General features: G+C 58.4%; 1 protein-coding gene across 2 annotated transcripts in view; it reads left to right on the top strand.

Annotated features, from left to right (window-relative positions):
• The window catches only part of PDE2A (phosphodiesterase 2A), a 360,750-nt gene extending 346,587 nt beyond the window's left edge, over window positions 1–14,163 (top strand). For both annotated transcript variants that reach the window (XM_045022966.1, XM_045022975.1), the window contains 9 exons: window positions 1,346–1,468; window positions 2,106–2,193; window positions 3,339–3,386; window positions 3,827–3,901; window positions 4,660–4,759; window positions 5,474–5,586; window positions 6,377–6,415; window positions 6,937–7,043; window positions 8,328–14,163. In XM_045022966.1, coding sequence (XP_044878901.1) covers window positions 1,346–1,468; window positions 2,106–2,193; window positions 3,339–3,386; window positions 3,827–3,901; window positions 4,660–4,759; window positions 5,474–5,586; window positions 6,377–6,415; window positions 6,937–7,043; window positions 8,328–8,556 — 922 coding nt within the window. In that variant the 3' untranslated portion in view covers window positions 8,557–14,163. The remainder of the gene's footprint in view (window positions 1–1,345; window positions 1,469–2,105; window positions 2,194–3,338; window positions 3,387–3,826; window positions 3,902–4,659; window positions 4,760–5,473; window positions 5,587–6,376; window positions 6,416–6,936; window positions 7,044–8,327) is intronic.
• Window positions 14,164–14,914: the final 751 nt, after the last annotated feature.

The raw sequence follows: 14,914 nt of genomic DNA, 5'->3' as shown, positions 1-14,914 counted from the left end.
CAGAGATCCACGCACGTATCTGCGCATGCTCACAGGTGCACGGACACACAGATCCACAGGACCTTCTCCTAAACAAGCATGCATGCTCACAGGACCTTCTCCTAAACAAACTAGGGAAATGCTACCTAGCTGGGGCTACTATACGGTGAGTGAATAACTGGTTGGAAAACCGTTCCCAGAGAGTAGTTATCTGTGGTTCACAGTCATCCTGGAAGGGCATAATCAGTGGGGTCCTGCAGGGATCGGTTCCGGGCCTGGTTCTGTGCAATATCTTCATCAATGATTTAGATAATGGCGTAGAAAGTACACTGAGAAAGTCTGCAGATGATACCAAGCTGGGAGGGGTTGCAAGTGCTTTGGAGGATAGGATTAAAATTCAAAATGATCTGGAGAAATGGTCTGATGTAAACAGGATGAAATTCAATAAGAAAGAAAGCAAAGTGCTCCCCTTAGGAAGGAACAGTCAGTTGCACACATACAAACTGGGAAATGACGGCCTAGGAAGGAGAACTGCGGAAAGGGATCTGGGGGTCACAGTGGACCACAAGCTAAATATGAGTCAACAGTGGAACACAGTTGCAAAAAAAGCAAACATCCTTCTGGGCTGTATCAGCAGGAGTGTTGTCAGCAAGACAGGAGAAGTCATTCTTCCGCGCTGCTCCGCGCTGATTTGGCCTCAGCTGGAGTCTTGTGTCCAGTTCTGGGCGCCACATTTCAGGAAAGATGTGGACAAATTGGAGGAAGTCCAGAGAAGAGCAACAAAAATGATTCAAGGCCTAGAAAACATGAGCTAGGAGGGAAGATTGGGAAAAAATGGGTTTGTCTAGTCTGGTGAAGAGAAGACTGGGGGGTGGGGGGAGACGACAACTGCTGACAGTTTTCAGGTTACAAGGAGGAGGAAGAAAAACTGTTCTCCTAACCTGTGAGGACAGGACAAGCAGCAATGGGCTGAAATCGCAGCAAGGGAGGTTTAGGTTGGACATTAGGAAAAACTTCCTGACTGTCAGGGTGGTTAAGCACTGGAATAAATTGCCCAGGGAGGTGGTGAGATCTCTGTCATTGGGGGGTTTTAAGAGCAGGTTGGACAAACCCCTGTCAGGGATGGGCTAGACAATACTCAGTCCTGCCATGAGTGCAGGGGACTGGAGTAGACGACCTCTCGAGGTCTTTTCCAATCCTATGAGTCTCTGACATGGCAGTTCAAGGGTGGAAGCGCCCTGCCCTGCAGCCTGCCAGGTGTTCTCTGCCTGGAGCACGGGGGGCACTGCAGGTGGCCGGCCAGAGCTGAGCGCCGGCTCCCCGGGGGCAGCTGCGTTCTCATCCCCTTCTCCCTCGCCCCGGCCAGGTTCTGCCTGATGGTGAGGAAGGGCTACCGGGACCCGCCCTATCACAACTGGATGCACGCCTTCTCCGTCTCCCATTTCTGCTACCTGCTCTACAAGAACCTGGAGCTGGTCAAATACCTGGAGTAGGTGGATGGTTACACCCAGCTTCCCCCCGCCCCGGCTCTGCACCCCTGGGCCTGTGGATCTCCCAGCTCAGCCGGGCAGGTGATCTGTACCACTCCCTCTCCCCAGCTGATTCAGCAGGCAGCGCTCTCCTCCTGAGTCTCCATCAGCCCAGTTCCCTGCCATGGTGCTAGGGGGCGCAGTGCTGCTCTCCAGGGTGCACCAGCGGACACGGGTACTCGCCGCTTGCCCACGGCACGTTGCATGAGTCAGGGGGTTGGCCCTGGGCTGTTCCACACTGAATTCCCACAATGCAATGCTCCTCTTCATTTCCTGTCCCAAACCGTAATATCCCTGCATGCAACTGCAGTGTTCCAGCCCAGAAGTGGGTGCACGAAGTGATCCCTGCACCTATAGGGACCTGGCATGAGTAGGTCCATTGAGCTCAATGGGGACCCCCCACACACTTTCAGTGGCGGCAGAATGAGGCTGCCTGCCTGGCGCTGCAGAAGTGACGGCCCCGGTGCCAAAGTCCCGTCAGCCGGGAGAGGTCACTGCAGAGAACAGGCTGAGCTGGCCCCCGAGAGAGGGAGGTGTTGCCCCGAGAGCCCCTCCCATCCCTCGTCACCGTGATTCAGCAGGTCCTTTTCTCCACAGAGACATTGAGATCTTCGCCTTGTTCATCTCCTGCATGTGTCACGACCTGGACCACAGAGGCACCAATAACTCTTTCCAGGTGGCTTCGGTAAGGCCGGGGGTTACAGGAGATCCGTTAGCAAGCCTGGGATATTACAGGAGATCTGCTGGGAAACCCAGGGGATTACAGGAGATCTGCCGGTGAGACCAGGGGGTTACAGGAGATCTGCTGGGAAGCCCAGGGGCTTACAGGAGATCTGTTGGGAAGGCCAATGGCTTACAGGAGATCTGTTGGGAAGGCCGGGGCTTACAGGAGATCCGATGGTGAGGTCAGGGGAGTACAGGAGATCTGCCAGTGAGACCAGGGGGTTACAGGAGATCTGCTGGGAAGGCTGGGGGGTTACAGGAGATCCAATGTCGAGGCTGGAGGATTACAGGAGATCTGCCAGTGAGCCTAGGGGATTACAGGAGATCTGCCAGTGAGGCCAGGGGATTACAGGAGATCCAATGGTGAGGCCAGGAGATTACAGGAGATCCATTGGGCACCAGGGCTGGAGAGGAAGCTGCTGGGGGGTCGGCTCCCAGGACACCTTGTGGCAGTACCAAAGCCCCAGGGACCTCGATCTGAACATTAGGCCGATGTTGCTAAGCAAAGGAAAACGTAAAGTGACAGGAGGTGACATCACTTCTCCACAGCCCCTCCAGGGCAGGGGGAGCCCTGGTGCGGGGAACACGGCAACTGCCATGAGCCAAGCACCCAGGACCTGCCCAGCCCTCGGAGGGATCATGTGGCTTCGTCCATCGCTGGCTCCTGCCAACTGCCCCAGACCATGGGCCAAAAGCCGACCCGCCCCCAGCCCGGGACTGAGCTGCAGGGGCGTTTTCACCGGCTTGTTTTTCATTCTCCCTCCCCTGTGATTCCGGCTCCCAGCACTGCCGCGAGGCAGGGGGGCTGGATACGCTCCAGTCACTTGGCGCGGGTTCGAGGAGATCGCAGGGGGACCGGCCTCCCGTTCGGAGGGTGGGATCCCTTCCAGCCCCCGAGACGCCGGATCTCAGTCCCACCCCATACAACCCCACCAGCCCCAGTGCCAGGGTTGGGTCCCTCCTGGGGCCGGGCTGGGAGGCCGGCAGAGCCGTGGCAGGGCGGCACCTGCCCAGCTGCAGCCCCCACTAACCCTAAAGCTCCAGCGAGACGGACGCCCTCGCCCGCCACTGGCTGGTGACCCCACTTGGTGCCACTCTGTCTTCCAGAAATCCGTCCTGGCGGCGCTCTACAGCTCCGAGGGCTCCGTCATGGAGGTAAGACGTCTTCTGCCCCGGCCCCGCCTCGCTCCCGCGCCCTGCCGCACTCAGGGCCTGGCTCCGGCGGCTGCTTGCCTAGCTCACCAGTGAAACAACTGCAGCAGTTCTCAGCCTCGGGTGGCAGCGGGGCAGGGTGGCTGCCCCAGATGTGGGGGCCATGGATAGATGGGCATGGAGTCCCCCATCACCTCCTCCCTCACCTGGGGACAAGGAGAGAGGGCAGCTTAGGGAAAGCCCAAGGCCTGGGGGGTGGAATAGCAGGGAAAGCCCCTGCCTGCCCCCTCCGTACGTTCCCCACAGCCCAGCCGTAAGGCGCATGGAGTCCTGCCCCACTTGTCTCTATGGGCGGGGTAGGGGGTGCAGGTGCCATTGGGGGTGGGGGTGCTGCCCTCTGACTAATGCAGCCCTCCCTGCCGTGCCTCGGTTTCCCCCTGCAGAGACACCACTTCGCACAGGCCATCGCCATCCTGAACACCCACGGCTGCAACATCTTCGACCACTTCTCCCGCAAGGTGAGTGGGGTGGAGCTCGCTGCCGGTGCCCCTCACTCCTGACGTGCAGCCCCCCCCAATCCAGCCTTAGACTCCCCACAGCCCGTTCTGTCGATGCACCTTGCTCCTGACCCAAAGCAAGCCTGGCTCTTCCCCTCTTTGCTGTGTCCAAGGCCCCTCGCTCCTGACCCCCGGATCCAGCCGGGCCAGACTGTGCCAGATTCCGCGGTGCTATTGGCTGCTAGGCACGTGCTGAGACTTCCTGAGGGGTCCCCTCAGGAACAGAGCCCTGCTCTCCAGGTGAGACGGGCCAGCCACGCATTCCACCTCACTGAAGCCACGTCCCAGACAGAGCCCTTCTCCCAGAGCTGGCCTGGCCTTTGCTCCTTGGTTCCTTCGGCGAATCGCCTGTCCGGATGCAGCGAGCCCCGTTGAGCCAGCTTCGGACAAGCCACGCCTCCCTCCTCCTGGATCCGAGGAGTCTTCGATCCGAAAAGGGTTTCTGCTTCCAGGGGAAACTCTCCCTGATTAAACAAAGCCCCTGACCCAGCCGCGAACTCCACTGGATAAAAGCCACAGGGCTGCGAGGTGGAAGGAAGCGTGGTCTAGTGGTTAGATCAGGAGATGGGGACTTGAGTCCCCTTCGTCCCATTCCCTGTCCTGCCACTGAGTCCTTTGGTGACCTTGGCTGACTCCCTTGACCTTTCTGCCAACCAGGCCATGTGGTGTGAGGTCACCGAGCCCCGTGGCACTCAGGGGCGGTGTGATTGGCCTTGCAGGATTACCAAAGGATGCTGGATCTGATGAGGGACATTATTCTGGCCACGGATCTCGCTCACCATTTGCGGATCTTCAAGGACCTGCAGAAGATGGCGGAAGGTAAAGGCCCTCGGGGTGCGGGCGGCACTGGTGAGAGTGGAGGGCATTTGCTATGTGAAACCGGCCGCTAGCAAACGCTCCCGGATCCCGGCGCCGGGAGTCTGGAGTCTGTCCCCGGGAGGGCGGCCAGCAGCCGGCTGAGGGCTCCCGTGTGATTTACAGCTAGAACAGGAAAGCATCTTGGGCTCTGGGTTTAGAAATAGCAGCAGACCCCAGCTGCCCTCAGCTTCGCTTTGAGGGCGGAAGCTGAAATCGGCAGATTGTAATGCTCCTCTGTGACCACCGGGGGGGGCACCTACCACTCACTCAGCTCCTTCACTGTGCCTGGGCACCGCTGGCCCGAATGAGCCCCCGGGGTGCAAAGGCCCCTGAATGCCAGGGGATGCACCTGGGAATGTCGGGCAGGCACCCGGGAGCGGCCCCTGGAGCCCTCCAGCCCAGCAATGGGCCCAACCCAGGGGAATCCAGAGTGGGGCCCATCAGCCTCAAAGGCTCCTAACTCCCCCTGATGCCGAGGAGAGTTAGGCACCTAACCCCCTTGGAGGATCTGGGCGTGAGCGGCTTGGCAGAGCTTTTCCATCTCTCCGGCTGGCGATGGGCCGGCTGGGGAGAGGGGTCGCCGGCCCCGAGGCTGGGACCGCGGGAGCGCGCCGCGAGATCTAACCCGCTGGCGCCCGGCGACTCAGCGCTCGTCCCTCTTCCTCCCCTGCCTAGTGGGCTACGACCCGGAGAACAAGCAGCACCACAGCCTGCTGCTCTGCCTGCTCATGACCTCCTGCGACCTCTCGGACCAGACCAAGGGCTGGAAAACCACCCGGAAGATCGCTGTGAGTACGAGCGGGGCCAGCCTGGCCCCTCCTCCGCCGCGTGGGTGCCAGGGCCCAGCCTAGGGGGCTCAAGCCCCTTCCACTGAGGCTGTGCCCCCGGTCGCACTCAAACGTGGTACCCCGGGGTCCAGCGCCCCCTGGAGGAGTAAAGCGGGGAGGCTGCTGTGCTCACCTACAGCCGGGGTGCATCCGAGTCTCTGTGCTAATATCACACCTTAGGGCCATCTGCTCCGGTACAGCTCCCCCTAGTGGCCAGCCCTTAGCACCAGAGAGACGGGCAAAGCAAGTGCCACCGTTACCCTTGCCAGCTGCGCAGTGGTCCCCGTGGAGAGCGCTCCGTCCCACGCCCAGCAGGCAATCATCCTGTGCTCTGAGCATGGGAGTGCTCAGCCAGATCGCCGCCCTGCCTTATCAGCGGGCAGAGCATTAGCAGGCCTTTGACTGAGGCAGGGAGCTTCCTGCAGCAGTGAGTTCCACCGGTCAAACCTGCATTGCGTAAGGAGAGGTCTCCTTTGGCCTGCTCGGCACCTTGCTCTGAGTGCGCTGGCCCAGTGAGGCGAGCTACACAGCAGAGACTCGTCCCTTCCGAGCCCTGCAGACCCTCCTCACGTCCCTTCGAATCGCTGGAGCCGTATCTGTTAAAACGCCAGCAATGCCAGTGAGATTGAGAGGCCCCATGTCTCACGGGAGGTGCCCAGCACTGTGTGGGCAGACGCATCTCTTTCTAAGCAGAACCGGGGATACAGGAGCTAGCGTGGAGCGGTTCTGATCCATGGCCTTTCCTTCACAGGAGCTGATCTACAAGGAGTTCTTCTCCCAGGGAGATCTGGTACGTGAATAAATCCCCTTGGGGCAGCCAGTGTGTCGGGCTTGGCTTCCAGCCGTTTGTTCCCAGGCCGCCCCGTGCTGCGGGCCAGGGGCTGCATCTCCAGCGAGAGGGTGCGGGGGTTGGCTCTCACTGCAGGGTGTCTGATGCCCGTGTTTCTGGCGGACGGTGGCGTGTCCAAAGATTCCCCCCCACACCCTCCCTCAGATTGGGTTCAGCTTGGCTGTGGCTCTTCAGGCCATCTTAAAAAGCCCAGCGCTGGCTCTCCACCCGAATCACCTGCCAGCCTCTCACTCTGCCGCCCCCGGGAGGCACCAGACATGGGCCAGGTGGAGCCAGAGCCAGCCCTTCAGCTGGCCCTCTGCACCCTCCATCCATGGGGCTGTGGGCTCCCAGAGGAGCCTAAAGCAGCCCCAGGGTGAGGCGGGCCGGGGATTGCTGGCTAGGAGGCAGGAGGGAGCCGGGCTGGGAGGCGTGAAGCCAGGGACTGCGGGGATCACAGCCCCCTTTGCCTGTCTCTGCAGGAGAAAGCCATGGGCAACCGCCCCATGGAGATGATGGACCGGGAGAAGGCCTACATCCCCGAGCTGCAGATCAGCTTCATGGAGCACATCGCCATGCCCATCTACAAGTGAGTGCCCGGGGGCCGGGCGCCGGGGGCAGGGCTCAGCGCGGGGACAGCGCCCACACAGGCAGCCGCTGCCTGGAGCTCAGCAACGCCACGCACACCCACCCACACCCACACAGCCCACACACACACACACACCCACCCACAGAGCCTTCTCACATACACACACCCACACACACACAGCCCTCACTCACACACACAGAACTCTCTCTCACACACACACACACACACACTCACACACACAGAGCCTTCTCACATACACACACACACACAGCCCTCACTCACACACACAAACACGCGTGCACACACAGCCCTGACACACCCACACAGCCACAGAGCCCCCCCCCCACACACACACAGAGCCCACACACCCTCACACTCATACACAGCCCTGGGCACCAGATCCGCTTTAACCCCCCCACACACATTCTACATACATACACACACCTACACACACACCGCCCTGTGCATCAGATCCTGTTTAACCAACCCCCCCGCACAAACACGCACAGACAGTCCTGGGCATTGGATCCTCTTTAACCACACATACACACCCCACATACACACACATATACCCCACATACACACACACGCACACCCCACATACACACACACACCCCACATACACACACGCATGCCCTGGCCATCAGATCCTGTTTAACCGTGAGGAAGAACACGCTGCGATCCCTGGTACCCTCCATTGGCAGGGGCTGCTTAGCTCCAGGGCAGACGGAGCCCGGCGCAAGCCTCGCTGGGCACTCTCTGGTGGGTGGTGTGTCCCCCCCGGAACGGGGACCTCATCAGTGCACCCCGCTCTAAGATAATCTCCAGCTGGAAGAGAAGAGCAGCGAGTTCAGGCCTCCAGCGGTTGCCTAGAGGGGCCTCCCATAGTCAGCTGCAGGCAGAACCAGCGAGAGTTGGTCTCCTGGTGCCTAGAAGGGGCGGGAGCAGGCAGAGGCCAATCAGGGCCCAGCAGGCCAGATAAAAAGGGCTGGCTGGTGCTATTAGTGGCCAGAGCTGGGTGAAGCTGGGAGTAGGAAGGCTGACTTTCCCTGTCCCAGCCCAAGTTATCTGCCCTGGCCAGGCGCCTAACCCTGCCGGCATTTGCCTCATGTGTCTGTTATGGACTGTAACAGCCCTGTGGCTATTTCGAGTTCATTGCCCATTCGTTTTCTCTGCTCTGGCCAGCCCTTGGCAGAGTGCGGCGGGCCCCTGATCCCCGCTCGCGGCCCCCAGGGCTACGGCTCTCCACCCCTCCTGCTGACGGGCGTTCTCCTTGTCCCCCAGGCTGCTCCAGGACCTGTTCCCGAGAGCCACCGAGCTGTACGAGAGGGTGGCCAGCAACCGGGAGCAGTGGACCAAAGTGTCTCACAAATTCACCATCAGGGGCCTCCCCAGCAACAACTCGCTGGACTTCCTGGACGAGGAGTACGACCTGCAGGGGATGGACAGGGAGAGCCCCAAGATGAACGGCTGCCTGGACACAGAGGGGCACATGGAGACGGTGGCGCAATGAGGTTCTCCTCACTGCGGCGGGGGGGAGGGGGGCGGGGAGGGGAGTGACAGATCGACAAACCCAGCGACTCTTTGTCCCTTTTCTCCTGGATCCAAAGGAAAGAGGGAGCCGGTTTTGAGAAATCCTTATTTGTCCAGTGCGTTCTCTACAGTCCCGGTCCCCCCAGGCCGTGCCTAGCCCCGCGGGTGAGACGGCGGCTCTGATTCAGGACACTCACCCTCCTGCTCTTGTGGATGCCGGGGCGGGGGGGGGGGGGCGTTATTCCTTGGACTCCTTTTGCTGTACATTGAAATGAACCCCGCTTTCCCCCGCCCCTTCTGTACGGGTACCGGCGCCGTTCAGTGGCTCCAGGGCTCAGTGTCCGGGCTAGGAACGGAAGGGGGTTCGCCAGGGCCGGGGAGAGCGCGTGCTTTGAGAAGGCCTGAGGCTGCCCTTCCCCCCTGAGCACAGCTGCCCTCGCTTCCCAGACCAGGATCTCAGCCTCGAGCTTCACGGGCTGATCGACATGGAGGACTTTTGCCGCTGGCTGCTTCGGGGGTGGGGGGAGAGGTTTTCCCACAGGCTGAGCTGCAAACCCTGGCTATTGAATGGGGGAGTTCCCTGGCCCGTGAGGCTGGGATGGGGAGAGCTGTGCAGGCAGGCGGGGACGGAAAGGAGAGGGGGCCCGTCACTCAGGACAGCAGAACTGTTCCTGAGGGTGTCAGAGACGAATGGCCGGGGGAAATCACATGTGGCTCGTCCTCGTGAACGTACCCGCGGGCGCAGAGCAGCAGGGCCGGTGGAAGCAGGTCTTTGCTCCGGGGATGTCTGGCTGAGAGCACGAAGTGTTTTTCTGACCCCCAGGCAGTCGGGCGTGACGGGTCCCGTACTCCCAAGCACAGGCTTACGGCTGCTCTCCTCCCAGCGGCAGCCTCCCTGCTCTGGGATCCAGGGCCAGCCGCCTCCTGCTGTCTCGCCGGGGTGGAGACGCCCGGGAGGCCTGCCGCTGAGCGCTGAGGGACGGCAGAGGAAGGGTGGTTGGATCCAGAGAGGAGCACAAAGCCATCCCATGGGGAGACCTGTCCTGAGAGGACACTGCAGGGGAGGAGAGAGACTGGCGTCTGCAGGCCATACCATGCTCCTGATCCATGCATGTGCTGAGCAGAAACGCCAGTGCATGATCCCTGCCAGCTTGTGAACTCAGGCGGGGCCAGAGCCACACCCGGTGTAAGCGGACGCACGTCCACTGACGTCAGCACAGAGCGTTTCCCCCTTCGCCCACATCTTGGCCCGTTGCCGCCTTTGTAACTGAAACCTGCCCTTTCTGAGATGAGCCCGTTGGATGCTTTAGTAGAGAAGGTCCCGGTACCCATGTGTGCCCTGCAGATACCCAGCCGAGCCAGCAGCCGACCATGCAGGTGCTCGACGGGGCGTGGCCGGTTCCAGAAGGCATCTGCCCAGCAGTGTCTCCCTGAGCAATGGCGCAGAGCCGGAGCGCAGTGAGCCAGCCAGCACGCTGCACCCTTCACCAGATGCACGGGCCGCCTGCATGTCATCTAGCGGGGCCAGCGCGGAGTTTATTTGGACATAGAACCCAGAGGGTATGTGTCACACATGCCACCTGACACGTGCTGGGGGCAGCGTTTCCTATGGACGCTGGAGGGGTTTGAAGCCTCCTTCAGGCCTTTTATGAACACGCTCGCCAGTTCTCTTCTGCTGCACCCGCTGTGCTAGTGGTTTGGGGCTGACGGGTCTAAGAGACTTGGGGGATGGTGGGAATGCAGCAGAGAGAGAAACGCGTCAGCCAGCGAGCGTACAGCTCCCTCGCTACATACCCAGGTATCGCTCTCAGACCCTCACCTGGCACTTTCCCCGTTATAGGCCTTGAATTCAGATTGAATCCACGGGCTCCGTAAGGTCTAGGGCCCGTGAGCTGCAGGAAAGCGTTCGGCTCATCGTCAAGGAAAGCAGGAAATACAGACGTTCTCCCCTAGGCCAGTACTGTGGTGGTGTGGCCAGCGCGTCCCAGCTGCCCGTGGACTCTGCGGGACAAATCGTCATCTGGCAGACGGCCTCACTGCTGAGCAAATGGTCATCACGGGGGTGTCTCAGCCTTCAGGGAACAGGACGATAGTTATTTGAGACAGCACAGAGCCCTGTCTCCTGCATGGCCTGGTTCCACTGGTCCCATGTTCTCACTCAAGAGGACATTTGGTGCTTTCGTTTGCTACTGATCAGAGGACAGGCCTGCTTGTGGAGTCCATGCGGGCCTTTAAATCCTTTCCCCTGCCAATCGCAGCAGTCACTAGTGTAGACAGCCCCAGGTGCTGTTCCTTCCTTCTTGGGAAAAGACTTAACGGCCTGGCCTGGTGTCCTGGCCCCACTGAAATCGGTGGGATTGTGCCATTGACTTCAGTGGGGCCAGGATTCTGCCCTGGCTGTTCCCCCCAGGATATGCTCGGCGGAGAGGCCAGTCTGCTGCTTTCTCACTTGTCTTCTGCATGCTCAGCTTGATTCTTTCTCCCAAGGGGCGTCTGCCTGGGAACAGGGCCTTGGATCTCCGAGACCAGGTGCTCCTTGCTCTCCCAGCCGCACGGCTCTGTGCAGTGATGAGATAATTGCCACCACTAGCGGTGCTCGAGAGCCATCAGCAGAGGGTGAGGAACTCCAATGAAGACCAAGTAGCAGGAGCAGAAGGACTGTGGCATCCTCGGTTGAGCATTACCTTTGTCGTGAGGTGGACTTGATGGCCGGATGGGACTTTCTCTAATCCCTGTACGAGAGATGGCCCTAAGATAAACACCCTACGCTGAAAAGCCCCAACCTTTAGGAACGTTTAGAGCTAGATCTGGGCTTATGGGTTGGCCCCATCGAGTTGACACAGACCAGAACCCCGCTGCAAGGTCTCCCTCAGCCCCGTTCCGGCCTAGGCCCCTGTGTGCTAACGGCTGCCCTTCTCCGCGCAGTCCCTCCAGATAAAGAGAGCCACAGGAGAGCACCGTCTAGAGACAGAAGAGTCTCCAAAGAGAATGTGGCCAGGTGGCATCAGGTGCTCTCGTGTCATCCAGAGAACCCAGGCTCTTCCCCCAATAATGGAAACTGCAAAACATGGAGGGAGGCTAGTGTGGCCCAGGGGTCCCCAGCATTGCAAACTGCATTGATCAAAATGAATCAGCGGTGGCTGTTCCTAGGGGGTGAAATTCACCCGGTGCAGCGTGCGGGTGTCATACCAACAGGCTCAAACCTGGGGCCTCTGGAGCTTAGTGCATGAGGCTCGCCTGCATGAGCTAGAAGCCAACTGCCTCTTAGCAAAGGTTGTAGAGAGACTCATTAATCGCTAAGTGGGCTCGGTGCCACTAGAGGGGCCAGAACACCACACCCAGGAGGTGTGTGGGTTACGCTGGCACAAGCCCCCTGCACGCAGTCCCAGCTAACCCCTTTTTCGGCGGCACAAGCAGGCCAGCGGGGTGTATTGCAAAAACTGGTCCCTTCGCTTTGCTAAAGCGGCACCTGAAATAGCGAGCCTGGCGAACCTCAACCAAAGCCACCCGACACCGACGTGGCTGCCAGAGTCTTTGCATACTAGCTCGGGGGGTGGGGGGACGGCTGGGGGGGTGGAGTTACATAAATGTTTTGTGGCGAGGGATGGTGCCCTTACCCAGAAAAGAGGCATGCTCACTGCTGAGGAGCTCAAGAGTGTTGACCGGCCTGCGTTATGTGGGAGGTCAGACTCTATGGTCACGATGGTCCCAGCTGGCTTTAAAACTTATGGCTGAGGAGCTGCCGTGTGTGTTTAATCTAAGACTGTTGGAATTTGCAGTCCTGGAGATCAGGTTTCCAGCCTGGAGCAGCGCTCAGCATGGGGAGGAAAAGGGAGTTTAGGACAGCAGATTGCATCCGAAAGGAGGAGGCTATTCCTGGCTTCGCCACTGACTCACTGCGCGACCTCAGGCAAATCACTTAATCTCTCCCCGTGCCTCAGCTTCCCCATCCATGACTCCTTTATCTCACAGGAGCTGCTTTGAGGCTGGAACCATTATTCAGGCTTTGAGAGCCTCGAATGGAAAGGGCTACCAAAGTGCATCAGTGTAAGCAGCAGCTGGCCTGTTTAACTGGGGAGCAAGGGCGGGGTTGTCTGGAGCCTGTGAGTGGATGAGCACTGGAGTGTGTAAACGTAGGAACTCCTGGTCTTCAGTGACATGCGGTACACACGGGTGTCATCCCTACCCGCTCTGCGCAGCAGCCAGCGACCAGACCTTGGCCTGTGCTGGGGGTATGAATTCCTTGTGGATTTGGGCTACATACAGGTTTTCCTCGGGGTCTTTTTTTAATTGTACGTTTCTTTGAATATATGTCGTGTGTGCCGATGTGTGTGGGGAACAGCGGGAGACTCTGAAGACAAAGATGCTAACCGAAAACATGTATTCATTTGCCTTACCTATTCAGAGTTGCCTTTAGAAAGATGCTTTGTATAAAATCCTCTGTAGGACCCTGCGTCGTTACTAAATGTGACGGTTGGCTGATAGCTTTGTACAGGGAGTACGTCGAGTCCTTTCTCCCACAATCCCTCTTAGAACAACTGTAAGGATTTGCAGAGGGGAAGATAGCAAAGAAATTGAAAAAAAAATAAACCCCTAAAGGCAAAAAATCCCCCAACCCTGAAAACAAAGCTTGCTGTGATTGTTACGCTCCATTCGACTGCATCTGGCAGAGCTTGTGATTAATTTCTACCCACCCCACTGGATTATAGCCATTGCTCGGGAATGGGATTTTATTTATCGACGTGCCATCTTCTGCTGCGTGAAGAACAATGGTGACGGCATATGTAAACTCGCAGCAACGTGGCTTTAACGATGGTTTCTAAGGGTCTGACTTGTCCATTGGTGGCAAGCTGGAAAAGGGGGTGGGGGGATCAATGGGTCAAATCTATCCCTTGTTTCTCCACTGGAGATGTGTAAGAAAAAACAGGGGATGACGTTCACCCCGTATAAGGCCTGTGCGTACCTAGGCACTGGTACACAGAACTCGTGCTGGCCTCATTTCACCCTTAGGGAACGCCACCCCTGCTAGCTTACGTGCCTACATAAGCGTGGTTTTCCCGCAGCCTGAGCCTTTTCGATTTGGACTCTTCCTTGCAAATGAAGCCAGAGCTGCCAGCAAATCCGTGCAAGGTGCCCCCTTCCTTCTGCTCACGTGCGAGCACAAGAGAGCGAAGGGGGGGGGGGAAGGGGTCCCAGACGCGCCAACATCCACACCCCGCTGCATAGGTGCCACCCGGCTTCCCCTGGCGCTGTATAAAAGCGGAGACAACAAACCAACCCAACCCAAATGTGAAGTGGCTGTTTCAAAGTTGTGGCCTGTGTTTTGCTGGGTTTAATGTTGCTGTGTCCGTGTGTGTGGTTCATTTTCTCTCTCGCCCTTGTACATAGTCACCTGTAGATAGTGTAAAGCCTGGCCGGTTTGTTGGGGGTCTCTTGCCTAGCGTATGTGCGTGCGTGAAATCTTTTCCAGCTTTTCTGTCTTCTTCTTACACTGGTTGTTCTGGGGTTTTGGTTTTTTTTTCTCCCTTAAATAATTGTGAAGGGGAAAAAATGGGGATTTTTTTTCCCTAATAAATTTCATACGCTGATCTCCAGCATCTGCTTTTTATTCTGCATGGGGGCCAGGCTGCCTTTGCCAGGCGCATGGCTTGCTGTTTTATTGTGTCAGGTCTCAGCTAACGAGGAGCTGGCCTGTTTCAGTGCTGGGGGACAGGGGGAGACTTCCAAGGAACAACCGGAAGTGTTGGTGATACAATAGGTGGGGCTCTTCCCTCTGTCAGTGATAGTGGTGGTAGGGGCTAGCTGCCCAGAGGTTTCGAAAAGTCCACCCCCCTGACTTCACTGATGTCTGCAAGGCAATTGAAGGCATCGCGTTTGGAGTCTCTCATGTTACTTGGTAATGGAAATGCTGACAGAGTCTGTCTCCGAGACTCAAACTTTAAGGCCAGAAGGGACCATCATGATCATCTAGTCTGACCTCCTGCACAACGCAGGCCACAGAACCTCACCCACCCACTCCGGTAATAGAACCCAAACTTTTGGGCTGAGTTACTGACGTCCTCAAATCATGATTTAAAGACTTCAAGTTACAGAGAATCCACCATTGACACTAGTTTAAACCTGCAAGTGACCCGTGCCCCACGCTGCAGAGGAAGGCAAAACCCAGCCAGGGTCTCTGCCAATCTGAGCGGGGAGAAAATTCCCTCCTGACCCCAGATATGGGGATCAGTTAGACCCTGAGCATGTGGGCAGGACCCACCAGCCAGACCCCTGGGAGAGAATTCTCTGCAGTAACTCAGAGCCCTCCCCAGTTAGTATTACTGGCCATTCGAAGTTTA

The sequence above is a fragment of the Mauremys mutica genome, chromosome 1 (genome assembly GCF_020497125.1).
Source record: "Mauremys mutica isolate MM-2020 ecotype Southern chromosome 1, ASM2049712v1, whole genome shotgun sequence".
NCBI classification, from domain to species: Eukaryota; Metazoa; Chordata; order Testudines; family Geoemydidae; genus Mauremys; species Mauremys mutica.
Note: the sequence above shows the minus strand (reverse complement) of the source record. Positions and strands in the feature narration are given on the sequence as shown.